At 44.6% G+C, this 17,362-nt stretch overlaps 1 protein-coding gene across 1 annotated transcript; it reads right to left on the bottom strand.

Annotated features, from left to right (window-relative positions):
* Positions 1-509: 509 nt before the first annotated feature.
* PMPCA (peptidase, mitochondrial processing subunit alpha) lies at positions 510-9,440 on the bottom strand. The gene is made up of 13 exons (XM_083596448.1): positions 9,337-9,440; positions 7,604-7,806; positions 7,159-7,238; positions 6,644-6,726; positions 5,955-6,049; positions 5,315-5,415; positions 4,499-4,762; positions 4,256-4,348; positions 4,040-4,158; positions 3,741-3,831; positions 3,357-3,419; positions 2,990-3,134; positions 510-1,039 (listed from the first exon to the last, which is right to left on the bottom strand). Exons 1-13 carry the CDS (start codon positions 9,381-9,383, stop codon positions 870-872), a joined length of 1,554 nt encoding a protein of 517 aa, XP_083452574.1. The 5' UTR covers positions 9,384-9,440; the 3' UTR covers positions 510-869.
* Between the last annotated feature and the right edge of the window lie 7,922 nt (positions 9,441-17,362).

Genomic DNA, 17,362 nt, shown 5'->3' with positions numbered 1-17,362 from the left:
CTTGGAGTGGCCCAAATGTGGCCAGGCCATTGGTCTCAAATGTCATGCTTCTATCACTGCTACTCTGGCAACCAGGTCTTTGGGCTATTGACATGCCTTCCTTGTATCTCACTTCCCTTCTACTTTCTCCCAAGAAGCTTCAAGGATAGTGGTTTTACAGTCCAGAACTAACTCATGATAGAACAACATCCTGGAGGGTCATCTGTGCCACCTTGTTAGATAGGGAACCTCACACAGAAATCAAACCTTTCCCTTTGTGCAATCTAGCTAAGAGGTTAAAAGCAATTAATAGTGAAATATTGAAACGTTACAATTAAAAATATACACCTTGGGTCTTTAATTTTTATATCAGTATACTCCTGTGGCTAAGCAAAAATCAGTATGTAATCACAACACGTGACCTGTTATATTAATTTATTTGTGTTCTTTACTACCATGGAGTGGAACAGGTCTTTGTCGCTGGGCTGCAGGCACCTGATTTAGGACAAAAAATCAACACAAACAGAAACTTTGAGAATAATAATAATAATAATTTTATTGTCTAAACCCTGCCCATCTGGCTGGGATGCCCCAGCCACTCTTGGGTGGCTTGCAACACATATAAAATCAAATCAGCAGGCTGTAGTTTTGTGGGCAGCTCTTTCCACTGTCTTTTCACTGGTGCATGTTTTGCAGTTCGTTTAGGAAACTTAAGAAGAAGCTGTTTCCAGAGACAAAGGTGCTTGAGTTGACAGGCCCAGAGTGCTCTTTTCAAAGTTACGAAGGTGCCCGGAGAACCTTCACAAAGCTTCCTCTCCTGGACACACACACACGGGAGCTGCTTTGGCAGGGAAACCACAAATCTCGACAAGTGGATCCAAGAGGGCTTGTTAACGGAAGAGCCGATACATCCTTGGAAGCCGCCCATCCTTGCTGGAAAGGGCTGCCTGGATGTGTTCATAACTGGGCAGCTCAGTCAAGTCCCCCAGGCAGGCTACAGCCGGCTTGTTCCTCAGCATCTTTGTCACCACCCTCTTGATGTCGCTAGCATTCACTTTGCCTAAAGAAGGGGAACAAAACTATCAGGCATGGCTTCAAGGGACATTCAGAACCAATACAAAGCAAAGCCACATTGCCGCTGTTTCTGCTTATGCAAATTTAGTTTTTAAAATTTGGTGCTGAGTACATGTAGGTACAGCGGTGCCCCGCAAGACGAATGCCTCGCAAGACGGAAAACTCGCTAGACGAAAGGGTCTTCCGTTTTTTGAGCTGCTTCGCAAGATGAATTTCCCTATGGGCTTGCTTTGCAAGACGAAAACATCTTGCAAGTTTGTTTCCTTTTTCTTAACACCGTTAATACAGTTGTGACTTGACTTCGAGGAGCAACTCATAGAACGCAGTGTACATAGTAGCCTTTTTTGAGGTTTTTAAAGACTTTGGTGATTTCTGAAGCTTTTCCAAAACTTCTTTTGCAGCCATTTGGTAAGTTAAGCTTTTAAAACTTTTTTGTGGGGTTTTGGATTTTGGGTTGGGGTGTTTGGAATTCAAGGACTTGGTGTTGGGGAGGGGTTTGCAAGAATCTGGAAGCTTGTGTGTTTTTTTTCTGCATTTTTATGATTTTTTTGTGACCATTGGGGCACACTGCTGTTTTTTTAAAAAAATTCTGGATCTGAATTTCTGTGTGCTGGGTGGCTGGGGGAACAGTTGGGGAGGGGTTTGCAAGAATCTGGAAGCTTGGTTTTTTTCCTGCATTTTTATGATTTTCTGTGACCATTGGGCCACTCTGCTCTTTTTTTAAAAAAAATCTGGATTTGAATTTCTGTGTGCTGGGTGGCTGGGGGAACAGTTGGGGAGGGGTTTGCAAGAATCTGGAAGCTTGTGGGTTTTTTTTCTGCATTTTTATGATTTTCTGTGACCATTGGGCCACTCTGCTGTTTTAAAAAAAAAATTCTGGGTTTGAATTTTGAAATGCTCTTTACAGTATGTGTGACTTTAAAGAGCACTTAATAAACTCTTGTTGTACCAAATTTGGCTTTGTTTGGACTTTTTTTGACCATAGGAACGCATTAATTGATTTTCAATGCATTCCTATGGGATTTCGTGCTTCGCAAGACGAAAAATTCGCGGAACGAATTAATTTCGTCTTGCGAGGCACCACTGTATTGGCTATTGGACTGTAATGGTGATCTGTAAGAACAACAGGCAAATGCTTCCAGCCCAAGGGTCGCACCTTCCAAAGGCACTGAGTAGGGATAGAGCAACAGATGCGAATGTTATTCTGTTAAGATGGGAGGCAACATTCCAGTTGTGTAAAAGCCAAATGTGTCTTTTCACCCATACATCTCTCTAGCCTCCACCCAGCCAAAGCAAGAAACATCAGCACAGCTAAAGGACACGTTCCAAGCAGGCAAAGGCACCCAACATGGTGCAGAGCACACCCTCTGGAAAGTCATGAAGGCTGGATCGTGAGGCCCAGAGGGATGCATTCAGCCTCAGAGCTGGAGGCTCCTCACCCCACTATTAGCAGGAGATGAGTTTGGGATGACTAGCACAAAAAGGGAAATCTAAGCCAGGAAGGAGGTGCAGTAGGAGCAATGGAGATCAAGGGGCCAGCAAACAGCAGTCATGTGGCCCAGAGAAAGAAAGAAGTGGCTAGAGAAATGAGAGGGATCTAAAACTGCATTAGGAGCCAGAGCTTTGTGTGTGTGCCCAGGAGTGTCAAAGTGATGTGGGCACAATGAAGCTGGTCTTGGTAAGAGCCCAAAATAAAACTGATGGTTACAAAAATATATTATCCCTCAGAAGAACATGAGAAGCTGCCCTCTAGCTGCATATTGTCTACACTGACTGGCAGCAGCTCTCCAGCGTTTCAGGCAGAGGGTATTCCCAGCCCAACCTGGAGATGCTGCTGGGGACTGAACCTGATATGTTCTGCATGCCAAGCAGGTGCTCTGAGCTATGAGGCCCAGAAAAAGAAGAGACCCTAGAAAAGCCAGTCAAGTTTACTTACCAATCAAGACACAGAGCTCATGGGGCAGCTTCCTCATGCCAGTTGCCAACACCTGCCTTCCGACATCCTCAAAAATAACCGGCCGAGACTCCAGGTTCATCATCAGCATGGACTGCAATTGAGTCTTTGCTCGCTCAAGTTCAACCTGGAAGAAGAGACCGAGGACAAACGCAACCTATGTTTCAGGCTTTTGTTTCATGTGCTCCATGGGGAAGGAGGGAGCAGGGTCAGTGACCAAAGGCACCAGAAAGTCATGAGCAGCACAAACCTCCCCAGGAGCTCCTCCCAGGTACCCAGATGGGAATTTGCTGCTGCTGCTCTGTTTAAGAACAGCAGGTAAATTCTAGGAATATGGGGAACAGCTAACCTCTCCAACTGCTCCTGCCATTAAAATGAATTCCCGGGTGATTATTTCCACCATTTCTCGAACCTGGAAACAAATAATGAAGTAAGTAGATGAAAAGCAGCAATGAAGGTGGCTGTCAAGTGGGGACAGGAAGGATGGAAGGAAGGCAACTGTATAAAATGCTGATCACCAATGAGTTCTTCCTGGAACCCAACCTTGCCCCACTGAGAGCAGTGGGATTCCAGGGCTGCCTGCATGCCAGCCTGGAAAGCTTTTAGCTGTGGTTGTAAATGCATCCCCACACTGCAGTTACCACTGATCAGCTCATGAGGTGGCCAGAGGAGATGCCCAAGACTGGACACCAAGTGGTCTGTGATGTGAAATCAGTCCAGGAAAGCCACCCACCTGTCTGGGGTCTGCACTGGCATGGATGCACAGGAGGCCTGTGTCTTCGTAGCTGTGGTGGTAGGCTGTGGCATTGTACATCCAGTGATGCCTGGAAAGCGGAAAAGCTAAGGTGAACTCCCACAGGCAACAATTCTTGCTGGCTCCTCCACCCTCATCTTGCTCTTCCCCTCTGCTCAAAACCTCCTGTGTACAAATGCGCAATTCATCCCCAATACAGAAGCACAAGTCTGGGATCTCAGACAAGGAGGTTTTGTGAGGGGATCTGTCACATTGCCCCTTGAGCAGAAGAGACTCACCGGTTGAGCACGTTGAGGTACAGCCGGGTGAACATGCCTTTGCCTGGCCCTCCAGCAGAAAAAGACCCACCTCCTCCCATCATCATGTTCAGGACAGCAAAGGGGATAAAGTCTTCCTCCTAGAATGTGGGGGTACAAAGGCAGTGGGTGGCTGAGAGTTCGGCGTAAAGGATGTCGAGTGCAAGCAGAGGCTTCAGGGGGCGGGGAGGTCCTTACCAGAAATGAACAGGTTTCCAGCCCAATCATGATGTGGGTCAACTCTGGGATAGGGGTGGGCCCCAAACTCACATCTGACATGTCTTTCTCCAGCTGCAGAGGGAGAAAATAATCAGAAAAAGAAAACAGATGCTCACCGCAGACTATGGCTTCTTCCAATACGAAGCTTGCGCCACCAATTCCACCTGGAAGCACTTCTTTAAGCATCCACTGGCTAGCAGGAGTGGATTTTCTCTGGCTTACCTTGAGGATCCCTCCTGTGTACTGGGCGACAGACCTGTCCACTGCTGCAGCCGTACTGCTCCCCCACACAGGCTCAGCTCCAAGGAAATACTTCCGGGCGCAGTCCACCAGCTGGTCGTGCTCAATCCCAACGCCAGCCAATACCATCCTATTGGGTGTGTAGTAATTCCGCATGTATGAATGGAGAACCTTCCTGTCAATTTTGTCTATGTTTTCAGCCGGGCAGAATCTGTTCAATCCTACCGTGTTTTCACTGAAAGCTGCCTATTGGGAGAAAAAACGGATGGAGAGGCTCTTTTTTGGGGGGAGGGGGAAGTGATCCACAAATTCATTTGCATTCCCTTGCCTTATAAGACATGAGTCCCAAGAGTCTAATTAGCAAGAGATTACCACTGGCCTAAATATGTTTATCAGGCAAGACAATAAAAGTTTTTGCCTTCAGCAGAAATTCAACTCTTGTGAACATAGAGCACCAGCAACAAAACCAGTGGCTTAATCACAACAAGATGGAGATCCTCTAAGTGAGCTGTTCTTGTGTCCAGGAATTAGGGAGGTAGCCTATCCTAGAACAGGTACACAGTCTGGGAAGGCTCTCAGAACCAGCACTGGGCAGCTGTTCTGGTAATGCCCCTATTTGGCCCACTGACAGTGTCGTCCCAAAGAGCACCCTCATAGTCAGTTCAAGAGATAAGCGGTCTCTTAGCTACTGCTCTTTTTCCTAAGCTGTGCAGCTGAGGGATTCTCAAGCATCACACACAGAGCGCTCAATTTCAATCTCAAAAACATGTTCCTGGAACAGATTCAAACAGGACCTACTGCATGAATCATCTCTGTAAGCAGTGGCTCTGGATCAGGCCTCATGTTCAGGTCCTCCAACTCAAAGCGGACCGCCATGCGTGTCATCTCAATTTCCTCATCTGTTCCAAGAGAAAAAAGCATCCTAAGAACATACGAAGAGCCATGCAGGGTCGGACCTGTGGCCCATATAGTCAAGCATCTGGTCCTCACAGTGGCCAATGAGGTGCCTCCATGGGAAAGCCGCAAGCAGGATCTGAGCACAAGAGGGTCCTTGAATGCAGCTCACAGAACCAAACTCAAAGCAAGGCCAAGAATGTCACTCCTTGACCTTTTGGTCAGTGTACAACAGCACATTTACTGAAGCTGCATTTACGACGGCACATTCACATGCCATTCTCATGTGGAAGGAAAGTCCTGCCTGAACCGCAATATGGTCCTCAAAACAGAGCCAAGCCTCTGAGTTGCCAACAAATAAATTTCAGAGGACATGCATTTATGCCCCCATGCTACTCTTCTACTGCCCTGAATCCCCATATTCATGCTATCTGCTGCAGCAACCATAGCCCCTGTTATATCTTTATCTGTGGAAACAGGGGCTCCCCAAGCCAGAGTTTCAGTCCTCTCTCTTGCTACAGTCTCAAGATTTGTACTGCCTCACCTGATAATCTGGGCTGTAGCACCACATCAGACAGCAGACTGACAACAGTATCCAGGCCTTTGGCATCGGCTGAAACGGCGTACATGGTGGTGTCCCTGCAAAGGTGGATGAATTTGGGTTGATGAGCAGTTTAGGACATTCAGCCTCAGTGAAGTCATGGCCCTGAGACACCTCCTACATTGCTGTGATTCTGCTGAGGCCCTTTCTTAAACTATATAAAAAAGCAGTCTTAACTGCATGTGAAGAAATGTGCACCAGACTTAAGAAACCCTGGAAAGCTACTACAAGTCAGAACAGTTTTGTTATTTATTTACTGCATTTCTATCCCAACTTTTCTCCAAGGAGCACAAAGTGACCCACGTTGTTCCTTCTTCGTTTAATCCAGGTTAGGTTGAGAGGGGCAGCGACTGTCCCACAGTCACCCAGTGAGCTTCATGGTTAAGTGGGGATTTGAACCCTGGTCTCCCAGGTAATACTCTAACCACAACACAACACAGGCTCTAATCTGAACCCTAAAAAGGATTAACATAAGAGCCTGGCGTGAAAGTAGGTCCAACAGTAAAAGGCCTATTTTAGAGGTCCATATATTATTTAGCTTTTTAAAAGAGTGAATAAAATACAAATTCGACAGATGCCCATTTGTTTCCTGATCATTTTGTCTTCAGCAGAGGATGCTTAGATTGACATACCTTGACGCCTGACAATCACAGATGCCGCCATGCTTCTCCAAAGTGAGGAGGATTTCGTCCTTACTGCCAAACTGAGCTGTAGACTGAAAGCACAACAGAAAAAGCAAGGAAGGATGTCAGCATAAACCATGTTCTAGCCATGGGTGACCATGGCTGTAGCCTAAGAGAGGGGGGGGGGTTTCTCTCAGAGACTTATAGGATTAACAGGACATGGGGAGGAGGCTGGATATGAAAAAGGTGAGGGGAATTATAGGGGACACACATGCTACCAAATAACAGTAGTAAGGATCACAGGTTATTACGATAATTGCTGCTGCTGCTGTTATATCACTTATTAAATTTATATACCGCTCTTCATCAAGAGACGGCAAGACAGTTTACAATAATATGTTCAGCGTGATACCTAACATTAGTCATAGTCTGATTGGGTCCACTGACTTCAATGGATGTTGGTCACCCATAATTGCAAAGAGTAAGTTCAAGTACATATGACTATCACTCATCACTTTACTTACAGAAAAAGCAAGCTTTTCAAGAAAGTGTGAAATGCCACCAGTATGTTTTGCTTCATATCTTGAGCCTGAATTTATAAGGACTGAAAAAAGGGCAGAAGAGAGAGAAGAAAAGAGAATCAGTTTGTTTACCCTCCAAAAGTAGTGTGGATGCTCAGATCTTCCTGCGCTTGGGATTGGGAACCCAGTCAGGAGGCATGTCAGGAGGAAAGGCTCAAAAGCCTCTTCACAAATATGACCCCCACCCCAAAACATAAGGCTCTTTGCCAAAGCAAAATTATTCCCATCCCTTTAGATTGGAAAACCAGGATGGGTTTGCTGGTGGGAAGAAAGCAGAGAATAGTCTGCTTTTCCCATCCTGGACCACACAAAATGTGTCACATAATATACCCAAGCAGATAAATCTGGTACCAGGAAACCTGCATAGCTGCAATTGAAATCAACTTACTCCCAACTGTACAGAATTGTCCAAATTTGTTCTGGGAAGCCACCTGCATCCCGTTCTCCAGGGTGGTCACTTTGGTTTCAAAGCCCTCTTGGCCATCAACAGTGGCAAAGACGGGCTTTGGCACTCCAGGCAGAGGAGCTGTCAGAGGGATGTTGGGATAGCTGCCCCCACTGCTGTATTTCCGGTAGGCAACTAGGCCAAACCTACAGAAGAATAAATAAGAATTTACATTGATTTAGAAATAGTTTCAGCAACTATAGGTTGCATTCATTTGCTAGATCTACTCAGACCCATTGAAAAATAATGAACATGGTGTAACGTAGAGCTATTCGTTTCAATGGGTTTGAGCAGACTTAGTTGGATTTTAATTGATTTACTTTTATATACTGCAGGTTTATATATGACACGTGCTTCTTTTGTAAGAACGGCGGGACACAAACAAAATAAATTAACAGTAATTATTATTATTATTATATATATATATATATATATATATATATATACACACACACACACACACACACACACACACCAGACTTACATGAAGATATCAATGCAGTCCATAGGAGCCAAATACTAGGGAGTGAGGTCCCTTCATCCCCCCCAAAAATAAAATATTAGAGGGCACCAACTTCCCCAAGTTGATGTACATTGCCATTCGAATGGTGTGCACCGCATCTTGTGATCAATTATGTGGGGTGGGGCTTACCTGGGCCCCCCAATATTTTATTCAAGTTGGTGCCTCTGATGCAGCCACAACATAGCTGTCAACTTACATATTTGAAAATAAGGGACCAGCAGCTTCGAAAATAAGGGATCAGCAGCCCAAATAAGGGATTTTGCTATTGTAAAGAGTTACATATATTGGTAGGATTGACAGATGCTGTCAATCTGGCATGAGGCAGTTGCGGCGCTGCTGCGCCCGCGAAGCGCCACCCTTCTGCGTCCCTCCCCATCCCCTCCTCTTCCTCCTCCCTCAGGCCGCCTCCTCAGCTGCTACCACCGCTGCCACCGCTGCCACCTCCGGGCTCGTGGGCGGCGTGGGCAAGAGTCTCTCTCCCTCCCCCCCCCTCGGGCGGGGAAGGGCCGATGGAACTCCTTGCGCCAGGATGACAGCGCCAGCACGCGCTCTCTCACACCGCGGAGGACCCCGAGCTACTGCTTCCCTCCCGAGCCGGGCGAGCATGAAACTCAGGAAATTTAAGGGACATCATCAATAAGGGGCAGCAGTGGGACACAGCGCTAGGATAAGGGAGTTTCCCGCCAAATAAGGGATGGTTGACAGCTATGAGCCACAACCTTCCTGGTTCCTGCTAGGAGACCTTGTTCAAACCACTTAGCATGACCTACATCACAGGGGTGTAGTGAGGATAAAATTAGAAGTGGCAGGGGTGGAATGGGGGTGCTGGGGGACGGTGCTCACCACGGGGAAAGCGGTGCATAAACGATGCTTGCCGTTATATTGAGTTAATACAGCGTGGAGGGAGGTCTGTGCTGCACCCACCGGGAGCTCCTGCCCTCCCCGCGAGTTCCACATAAACGGTTTCTCTCCCTCAGGGAAAGGGGCCGCCTCTTGGCGCGCTCTCTCGCTCTCAGGAGGGGAGAATCTCCTGGGCAGGAAGCGTCTCCCCATCGCCCCCACTGAGTGTCAAGCTGAGGGAGGCGGGGCTCACTGCTAACGTTTCGCCCCCAAATAACGCCCCCCACCCTCGCCGGGTCCGCTCCAGCCTCACCTCCTCGCGGAGCCCCAGGCGCCCCGACCGACCACCTTGGCCGCCATTTTTGCTTCCCTTTACGGCGAGGGCGGAGAGGTGCCAGTCACGAGGCACGCGAGGTGAGCGCGGATTGGCCAGTTGAGGAGGACAGCGTGGATTGGCCGGCGGCCGCCTTTACGGGGCGGAGCTTAAGTCAGCTGCTTCAAGAGGGAGAGAGAAGATAGGAGGGCGAGAGTAAAGAGGAAAGGAGAATAAGGTTCCCGCTTAACACTTCCAAATCTCAATGGACCCCTAGCCCTAAGAGGTTTGACGGACAGATTCTTAGTGCCTCCTCCGCCCTACGGTTTTTTTGTGCACGCTGAGGGGGCACTGTGCTTCAGAGCCTTGCTTTTCGATCCCCTACAGCCTCTATGGCTTGCGTGGCGTAGAACTCCTCCGCTCTCGCTTTGCGGTGGCGCCCAAAGGCCCGCCTCTCTCCTGGACGCGAAGCGTATTGGCCTCCTATATCCCCTCCCACCACAAGAGTTCTGGGAATTGTAGTTTGCTGTTGAGGAGTGCCCTTCACTGAGGGGCAATAAGTTTCCTGGCTCCATATGCGGGGAGGAAATCACACGCGCAGGCGTGTGCCAGGGGCAGCGGTAGCTATCCAAAGATTTTGGGCAGGTGTCTCTTCAACCCTACCTGTAGAGATGCCGCTGGGAATTGAACTGGAACGCCTTCTGCAAGGCAGCGCAGGTGCTCTGCCACTGAGCCATGAATAAGGACACAATGGGTTCTGATCGCACTAAGAAGCCAGTTGCTCATTGCTTGCACGGACATGGCTAGATCCGTAAGAGCCTTGGGGCACAGGTCCATGGCATAAGTTTGCATTGCAAAGTTGAGAGAGACCCACATGGGCATGGCCAGGATTTATTTATGGGGGCGCAGAACCGAGTTATGTGCAACACAATTGGTCAGTTAGTTAAACATTTTTATTTATTTACTTTGTTTACGGGGCAACTACGCCTCCCTGGCTACGCCACACTCAGAGCCACACACTCAGGGCCTGGTAGAAAGGACCAGGAGTGTGTGTTCTATCCACCTGGGCAACCCCTTCACAACACCTCTGGTGCCACATGCCCACCTTTCCAGTTCTCCATCGCTGAGAAAGAGCTGGAGGCTGGGGTGTGGGCAATTATAAGCAGATCCTTCCATGGAGATTAACGATTTCTGACTTTTCAATGTTTTTTATTGTGTGGTGCTATGTTTTTATTGATGTAAACTGCTTTGATATCTTTTTATCTTTATTCAACATTTTTAATTTTATTGAAGAAAATTTAACATAGTCAAACATTCAAATTACATTTTACAATTTCAATTAACACCCCCCCCCCAACTTCCCACGACTTCCCTTCCTGGTTTATAGCATATCTGTTTCTTCTGCTCATAATTTTATATTCCTTGTATATTAAAATTAAGGTTGTATCATTTGTCTATTCTTCTCATTTTTACCACACAATTATAATTCCTATTTGTATTTGTCCATTGTAAGTGTATTATTCGAATCCTGACAGTGAGTTCATTTCAGTGCATTGTTTCTGTATATACATCATAAAATATCCCCAATCTTTTTTAAAGTCGTTATTGTCCTTATCTTTGAGTCCCTCAGTTAGCTTCACTATTTCTGCGTATTCCCTCAACTTTTCGTGCCAATGTTCATTCGTTGGTATTTCGTCGCTTTTCCATCTTTTTGTTGTTGTTGTTGAATAAATTTATTTCATCTGTCTGTAAACAAGTGCTTAATAGTTATGGCATTTTTTGAAATGCATATGAAATCAGATGAGGTAGACTGTATCCCAGATGTAACAAAGTGCAGGGAAATAAATGGACAAATCAGCAACAAGAATTTGTTTTTAAGTCTGTACATTATCCACAAAGGCCCAAACAACAGAAGCAAATACTAGTGTCCCTAAAGTAGTGCCATTCAGAAGAAATCTTTCTTGTCAGTTAAATCCATCTCACAATAGCAACAGTTCATTTTTTTTAAACATTGGTATGGCACAGAATACATTAAAAATTCATCACAAGACAGCCAACTCAGTTATTCCAACCAAGACCATATTCCATTTTCTCTTTTGTATGCAGAGTTCTGCAGTTCTCTTTTAAATGGACATACAAGTTAGTACTGTGCTCAAACTGACAATTTGGTTACACGTGTTTCGGATGACTAGTGCACAAGGCAGTTCACTCCACAATTTCTGCAGCAAGGGCATAACAGGCCAAATGAAGATTACGGTAGATTTGAAATGGTATCCGTTTGGACCGTTTTATCTTACAACTACCAACCTTCAAAACATACACTGACATCAAAGCAGCAAAACTTATTTCTCAGTTGATGATCTGACAGACTGATCTCAGACTAGGCTATAGGTGTATAGCTGGAGGTGGTAGTTTGTTGACAATGACAATGCAATTTCATATAAAAACCCAAACTGCAAATCAAATTGGTCCTATGAAAAAATGAAACCAGACACACTCCAGATGGTTTACACTGGGATATCTAAAGTCCATGATGGCAGCCTTTTTACATTTCAACTTCAGAACAGGAGCTGGCAGAAACAAAAACAAAATTACGTGTCTGAGCTATTGCAGTGATGGAATGTCCCTGGGGATTCATTCAAGATAGGGATGGTGGTGAAGGGAAGGGAGAAGAGTATTTGCACCTTTCATAGTTTTACAGTTACCCTTTCAAAAGCAGGATGAGCTTCAGACACCATGAAGAGTTTTGCAAGTCTACACAGAAGAGCAACAACAAAACTAAAGCAACACTTGTGACAGCTTTCAAGCAGCAAATTGGTTTTTTCTTTTTTTTATAATATTTTTATTTTTTCCATATAAACACAACAAACAAACAAACAAACAAAGACAAAAACAGAACAAAAAACATGTATCATTTCATATCCTAATTTCATATCCTATCTTCCCCGACTTCCTCATGCCTCCCCTTTCTGTATTCCAAATTCTTATCGATTGTTCAGCAAATCTTCCCTTATTTTAATTTAAATTTAGACTATACTTCCTTATTCTCCTTGTCTTAACCATTGCTAATAGCAACCATTTACTTTCCAGTCCAACATCATTCTAACTTTCATTAACTTTGTAATATTTCTTTAAATAGTCCTTAAATTTTTTCCATTCTTCTTGCGCTGCTTCTCTTCCCTGGTTTCGGATTCTGCTCGTCATTTCTGCTAAGCCCATGTAGTCTATCACCTTCATCTGCCATTCTTCCAGTGTGGGTAGTTCTTGCGTCTTCCAGTACTTCGCAATGAGTATTCTAGCTGCTGTTGTAGCATACATAAAGAAAGTTATATCCGTCTTTAACACCCCTTGGCCGACAATACCCAAGAGAAAGGCCTCTGGTTTCTTGGGGAAAGTATATTTAAATACCTTTTTAAGTTCATTATAGATCATTTCCCAGAATGCCTTAATCTTCGGGCAAGTCCACCAAAGATGAAAAAAAGTACCTTCAGTTTCTTTACATTTCCAACATTTGTTGTCAGGCACATGGTAAATCTTTGCAAGCTTGACTGGGGTTATGTACCACCTGTATATCATTTTCATAATGTTTTCTCTTAAGGCATTACATGCCGTAAATTTTATCCCGGTGGTCCACAACTTTTCCCAATCAGCAAACAAAATATTATGACCAATGTCCTGAGCCCATTTAATCATGACCGATTTAACCGTTTCATCTTGTGTATTCCATTTCAACAGCAAATTGTACATTTTGGACAAATTCTTAGTACTGGGTTCTAACAGTTCTATCTCCAATTTTGATTTTTCCACCTGGAAGCCAATTTTACTGTCCACTTTAAACGCTTCATTTATTTGATGGTAGTGGAACCAATCTCTCACCTTCCCTTTTAATTTCTCAAAACTCTGCAATCTCAATTTGTCCCCTTCCTTTTCCAAAATTTCCCAGTATCTTGGCCACTTGGACTCCATATTTAACTTTTTAACTGCCTTAGCTTCCATTGGCGACAGCCACCTTGGAGTTTTATTTTCCAGCAAGTCTTTATATCTGACCCAGACATTTAATAGTGCTTTTCTGACAATATGATTTTTGAAACTTTTATGTGCTTTGACCTTGTCATACCACAAATATGCATGCCACCCAAAAATGTTATTAAAACCTTCCAAATCCAAAATGTCTGTATTTTCAAGAAGTAGCCATTCTTTCAACCAGCAGAAAGCTGCCGCTTCATAGTAAAGTTTAAAGTCTGGCAGGGCAAACCCTCCTCTTTCCTTTGAATCCGTTAATATCTTAAATTTAATTCTGGGCTTTTTGCCCTGCCAGACAAATTTAGATATGTCTTTTTGCCACCTGGTTTCACCTCAGATCGTATAAATCTTTCGCCTTTTACAAATTGGTTAAACAAACCAGGCACTGTATTTAAAAATGTGTATAGATAGAAAGATAGAGATGGAAGCAAACAAAAAAGAAGACTGGATTAAAGGTAAGGATAAAGCGGAGGAAAGTAGAGATATGCATGCACTTTTTCCCTCCCAACGATGCTCTACAAAAGGAAGACTAATGAGCTGTATAAATGCTCAAAGTGCTGAGGACGCATTGATCAATCTGGATTGTACAATCGGCACCTTATTTAGTTTAATTTAAATTGGTTTAGTTCTCAATGTCACACTAATTGCTAAGACAAGTAACGCCTGGACTTGGCATGGTTCCCTCCCAAGGCTTCAAGGTACATGCATATCATCTTTTGTGTTGCAATAGATGGTGCCAGATACAGAACATGGGTACAACAGTGATTAACATACAAACAAAAAGGGTAACTGGAGCCATGACAATAGGGAAATGTGTAAATAAAACAGCCATCTATAGGCTAGTAGTACTTTTAACACAAGAGGTGGTGATGAGAACAGTTGCTATGTAGATGGGGAGAGGCTGCTTAGACATCAGGTCTCCTCAGGTATAAAGCCAGTTTATAAGCTTTCTTGTTGAGTGTCCCTCCATGGACGCCTTCCCTTTCCCATGACCATAATCAATGCTGGAGTACAGTACACAAGGAAACAAGGATGAACAGAATTAAAGAAAGAATAACACCTTTCCCCACCAATAAAGGGATACAAAGGAGACACAGGTTCATACCCCATCGCCCTGCATTGCTAATAAAGTTTCCACAGTGTAGCTTGAGGCCAGGAAAGTTTAATAGCAATTTCCCCTAATACTTAACAGTCTGCCTAGCAACTAGAACCCAGAGTCTCTCAAGTATTTTGCTATTGAGTATGCCTTCTTATTCAATCCGCCTCCATGGACCCCTTCTTTGCCCATTACAAAGACCAAGACGTAATGCTCTGAAAGATGCCATCAGCCATTGCTGCCCAGACGTACTTGGCATCACAGTAGCTGACAATGGTGGCCTCCTGGCAGCAGCCATCACACATCAGGTTATCCACGTAGCTCTGCCAGCCTGCCATCTTCGGCTCACGCCTGGCAGGTCACTTTTCCGTCTTTGAGCTAATAAAATTCTGGCCATTGTTGTTGCATACATGAATAGATTTTTCTTGTCTTTTGGTAAATCCTGCCCTAAAATACCTAACAGAAACGCTTCTGGTCTTTTAACAAAGGTTATCTTAAACATTTTACTAATTTCATTATCAATCATCTCCCAATAATTTATAATTATTTTACAATTCCACTACGTATGAAAAAAGGTACCTTCTTTTTCTTTACATTTCCAGCACATATTAGAACTTATTTTGTACATTTTTGCCATTTTCACCGGTGTGATATACCATCTATACATCATCTTCACATAATTCTCTTTCAACAATATGCAATGCGTAAATTTTAGGTTACTTTTCCATAATTTTCCCCAATCATCCATTTGTATATTATGTCCTATATCTTGTGCCCATTAAATCATTACTGACTTCACCTCCTTATCTTTTGTCTCCCATTCTAACAGTAAACTATATGTTTTCTTTAATAATCTATTATTTCTCTTTGGAATCTAGATACAGTATACCTGAATCCCTTCTTATTATCTCCCTTAAATGTCTCGTTTAATTGTTTATGTTGCAGCCAGTCATAAACCAAGTCTTTTATTTCCTCGTAATCTTTGAGTTTTAATTTCCCTTCTCTTTATTTGATATATTTTTAATGTCACAGCGGTCATACAAATAAACAAAAAATCCTGGCATGTCCACATTCCTTTTTTCCCCTTTTTCCTTTAAAAAAAAAAAACTTTCTTCAAACGACCTCCTTTCAGTTCAGGTAGCTGCTCTCTAGCGTGAAAGAGCTGCAGAAGGTGGCTGAACTGCTGGAGTCAATAGGCAAAATCTCCGAGATCCCACAATCGTCTCCATTAAAACTACTGATGTGGAAATCAGAGGTCGCTGGTGCAGCGCACCCCTCAGAAAAGGACCTCGCGATTCCGCATGGTCCATTTGTCAGGAACTGAAACCAAGTCTAGGTAAAACAAAGTACAGTGGTACCTCAGGTTACATACGCTTCAGGTTACAGACTCCACTAACCCAGAAATATTAACTCGGGTTAAGAACTTTGCTTCAGGATGAGAACAGAAATCGTGCTCCAGCAGCAGGAGGCCCCATTAGCTAAAGTGGTGCTTCAGGTTAAGAACAGTTTCAGGTTAAGAACGGACCTCCGGAACGAATTAAGTACTTAACCCGAGGTACCACTGTCTGTAGCTAGTAAGACTGATTTTTAATTGTTAAGACGCTTCCACTTCATAGAGGCAACAAGAAGAAGCCCCAAACGAAAGGATGCAACTCCTTTTCAAATTTCTATTTCCTCCTGAAATCCACCCCCCAAAAGCGTAATACAGTCAGCATATTATGTCACAGAAAGGGGTGGTGATGTGCATAAATTCGAGTCGCTGACCTGTCAATTGTCAGTCATAGTGTCTTTCACCTTTTGGGCAACAACTTACATATCTCTTTGACATATGACAGATAATATCGGTCTAATCCCATTCACTCAACCTCTTGTTCAAATAGTCTTTTATTTATGATTAGATAACCATCTTTCTTCCCTGGAAAAGACCCTGATGTTGGGAAAGATGGAGGGCACAAGGAGAAGGGGACGACAGAGGACGAGATGGTTGGACAGTGTTCTCGAAGCTATGAACCTGAGTTTGACCAAGCTGCAGGAGGCAGTGGAAGACAGGAGTGCCTGGTGTGCTCTGGTCCATGGGGTCACGCAGAGTCAGACACGACTAAACAACTAAACAACAACAAACCATTTTTCTGCCTTTTGTTACCCGGTATTGCTCATTGATAGCTTGCTGGAAAGGACGAGTACCGGAATTGTGGCTGCCAATTACCTGGCTGCTCGGGACCACGGTCCACCCGAACATTTGGGAATATTTACTGTGTTTTCATTCATAAAAATGAGTTTACCCGCATTAATACCCTAAGTCCCGCGAGGCGCGTTTCTCTACTTTGCCCCCTGCTGTTTGATGGATACTCTGCAGAGGTTTTGCAGAGTCTAGCTTGCTGCTTACAAGGCTATTCCTATAGAGACTGCTGTTTTATAAGGGGATTTAAAATCTAATGGGCTACCGGTGCTTGTCAGCGATGCTATCTGTCTGCGCTGTGCTTGTGCATACTCGAGAGTAAAAATGTACTTTCCTACGAGCATATTTTCCATAACACTAGGAGCTGGAACGTTGAAGGCAAATGCTTAACTGGGAATCAGGGCAGCAGTCCCTTGATCATAATCAGTGGTCAGTGGTGGATGGGGAACCATTGCCACCTGCATCCACATATACGTGGCCATTCTCAGGCGGGCACAAAAACTGCGCCTCTCCAGTCTGGCTTGGAGTGACAAGGAGCCCACCCGTTCACATGCTCACTGGGCCGCTCATCCGCTGCTCTGGGCGGTCGGGCATCTCGGCGGAGGAATCCAGTTGCTTGCATGGGTCATCAAAGCAGAAAGATGGGGAAAGACAGCGGGAGAGAGATGCAGGAAGAGGAAAAAAGGAGTGAGGAAGGAGGCAGAAGTGACAGCAGCGAGGGGGGCGGG

Source organism: Podarcis filfolensis (genome assembly GCF_964270895.1).
Source record: "Podarcis filfolensis genome assembly, chromosome: Z".
Classification (NCBI taxonomy): Eukaryota; Metazoa; Chordata; class Lepidosauria; order Squamata; family Lacertidae; genus Podarcis; species Podarcis filfolensis.
This window is presented reverse-complemented; position numbering and strand designations above follow the sequence as displayed.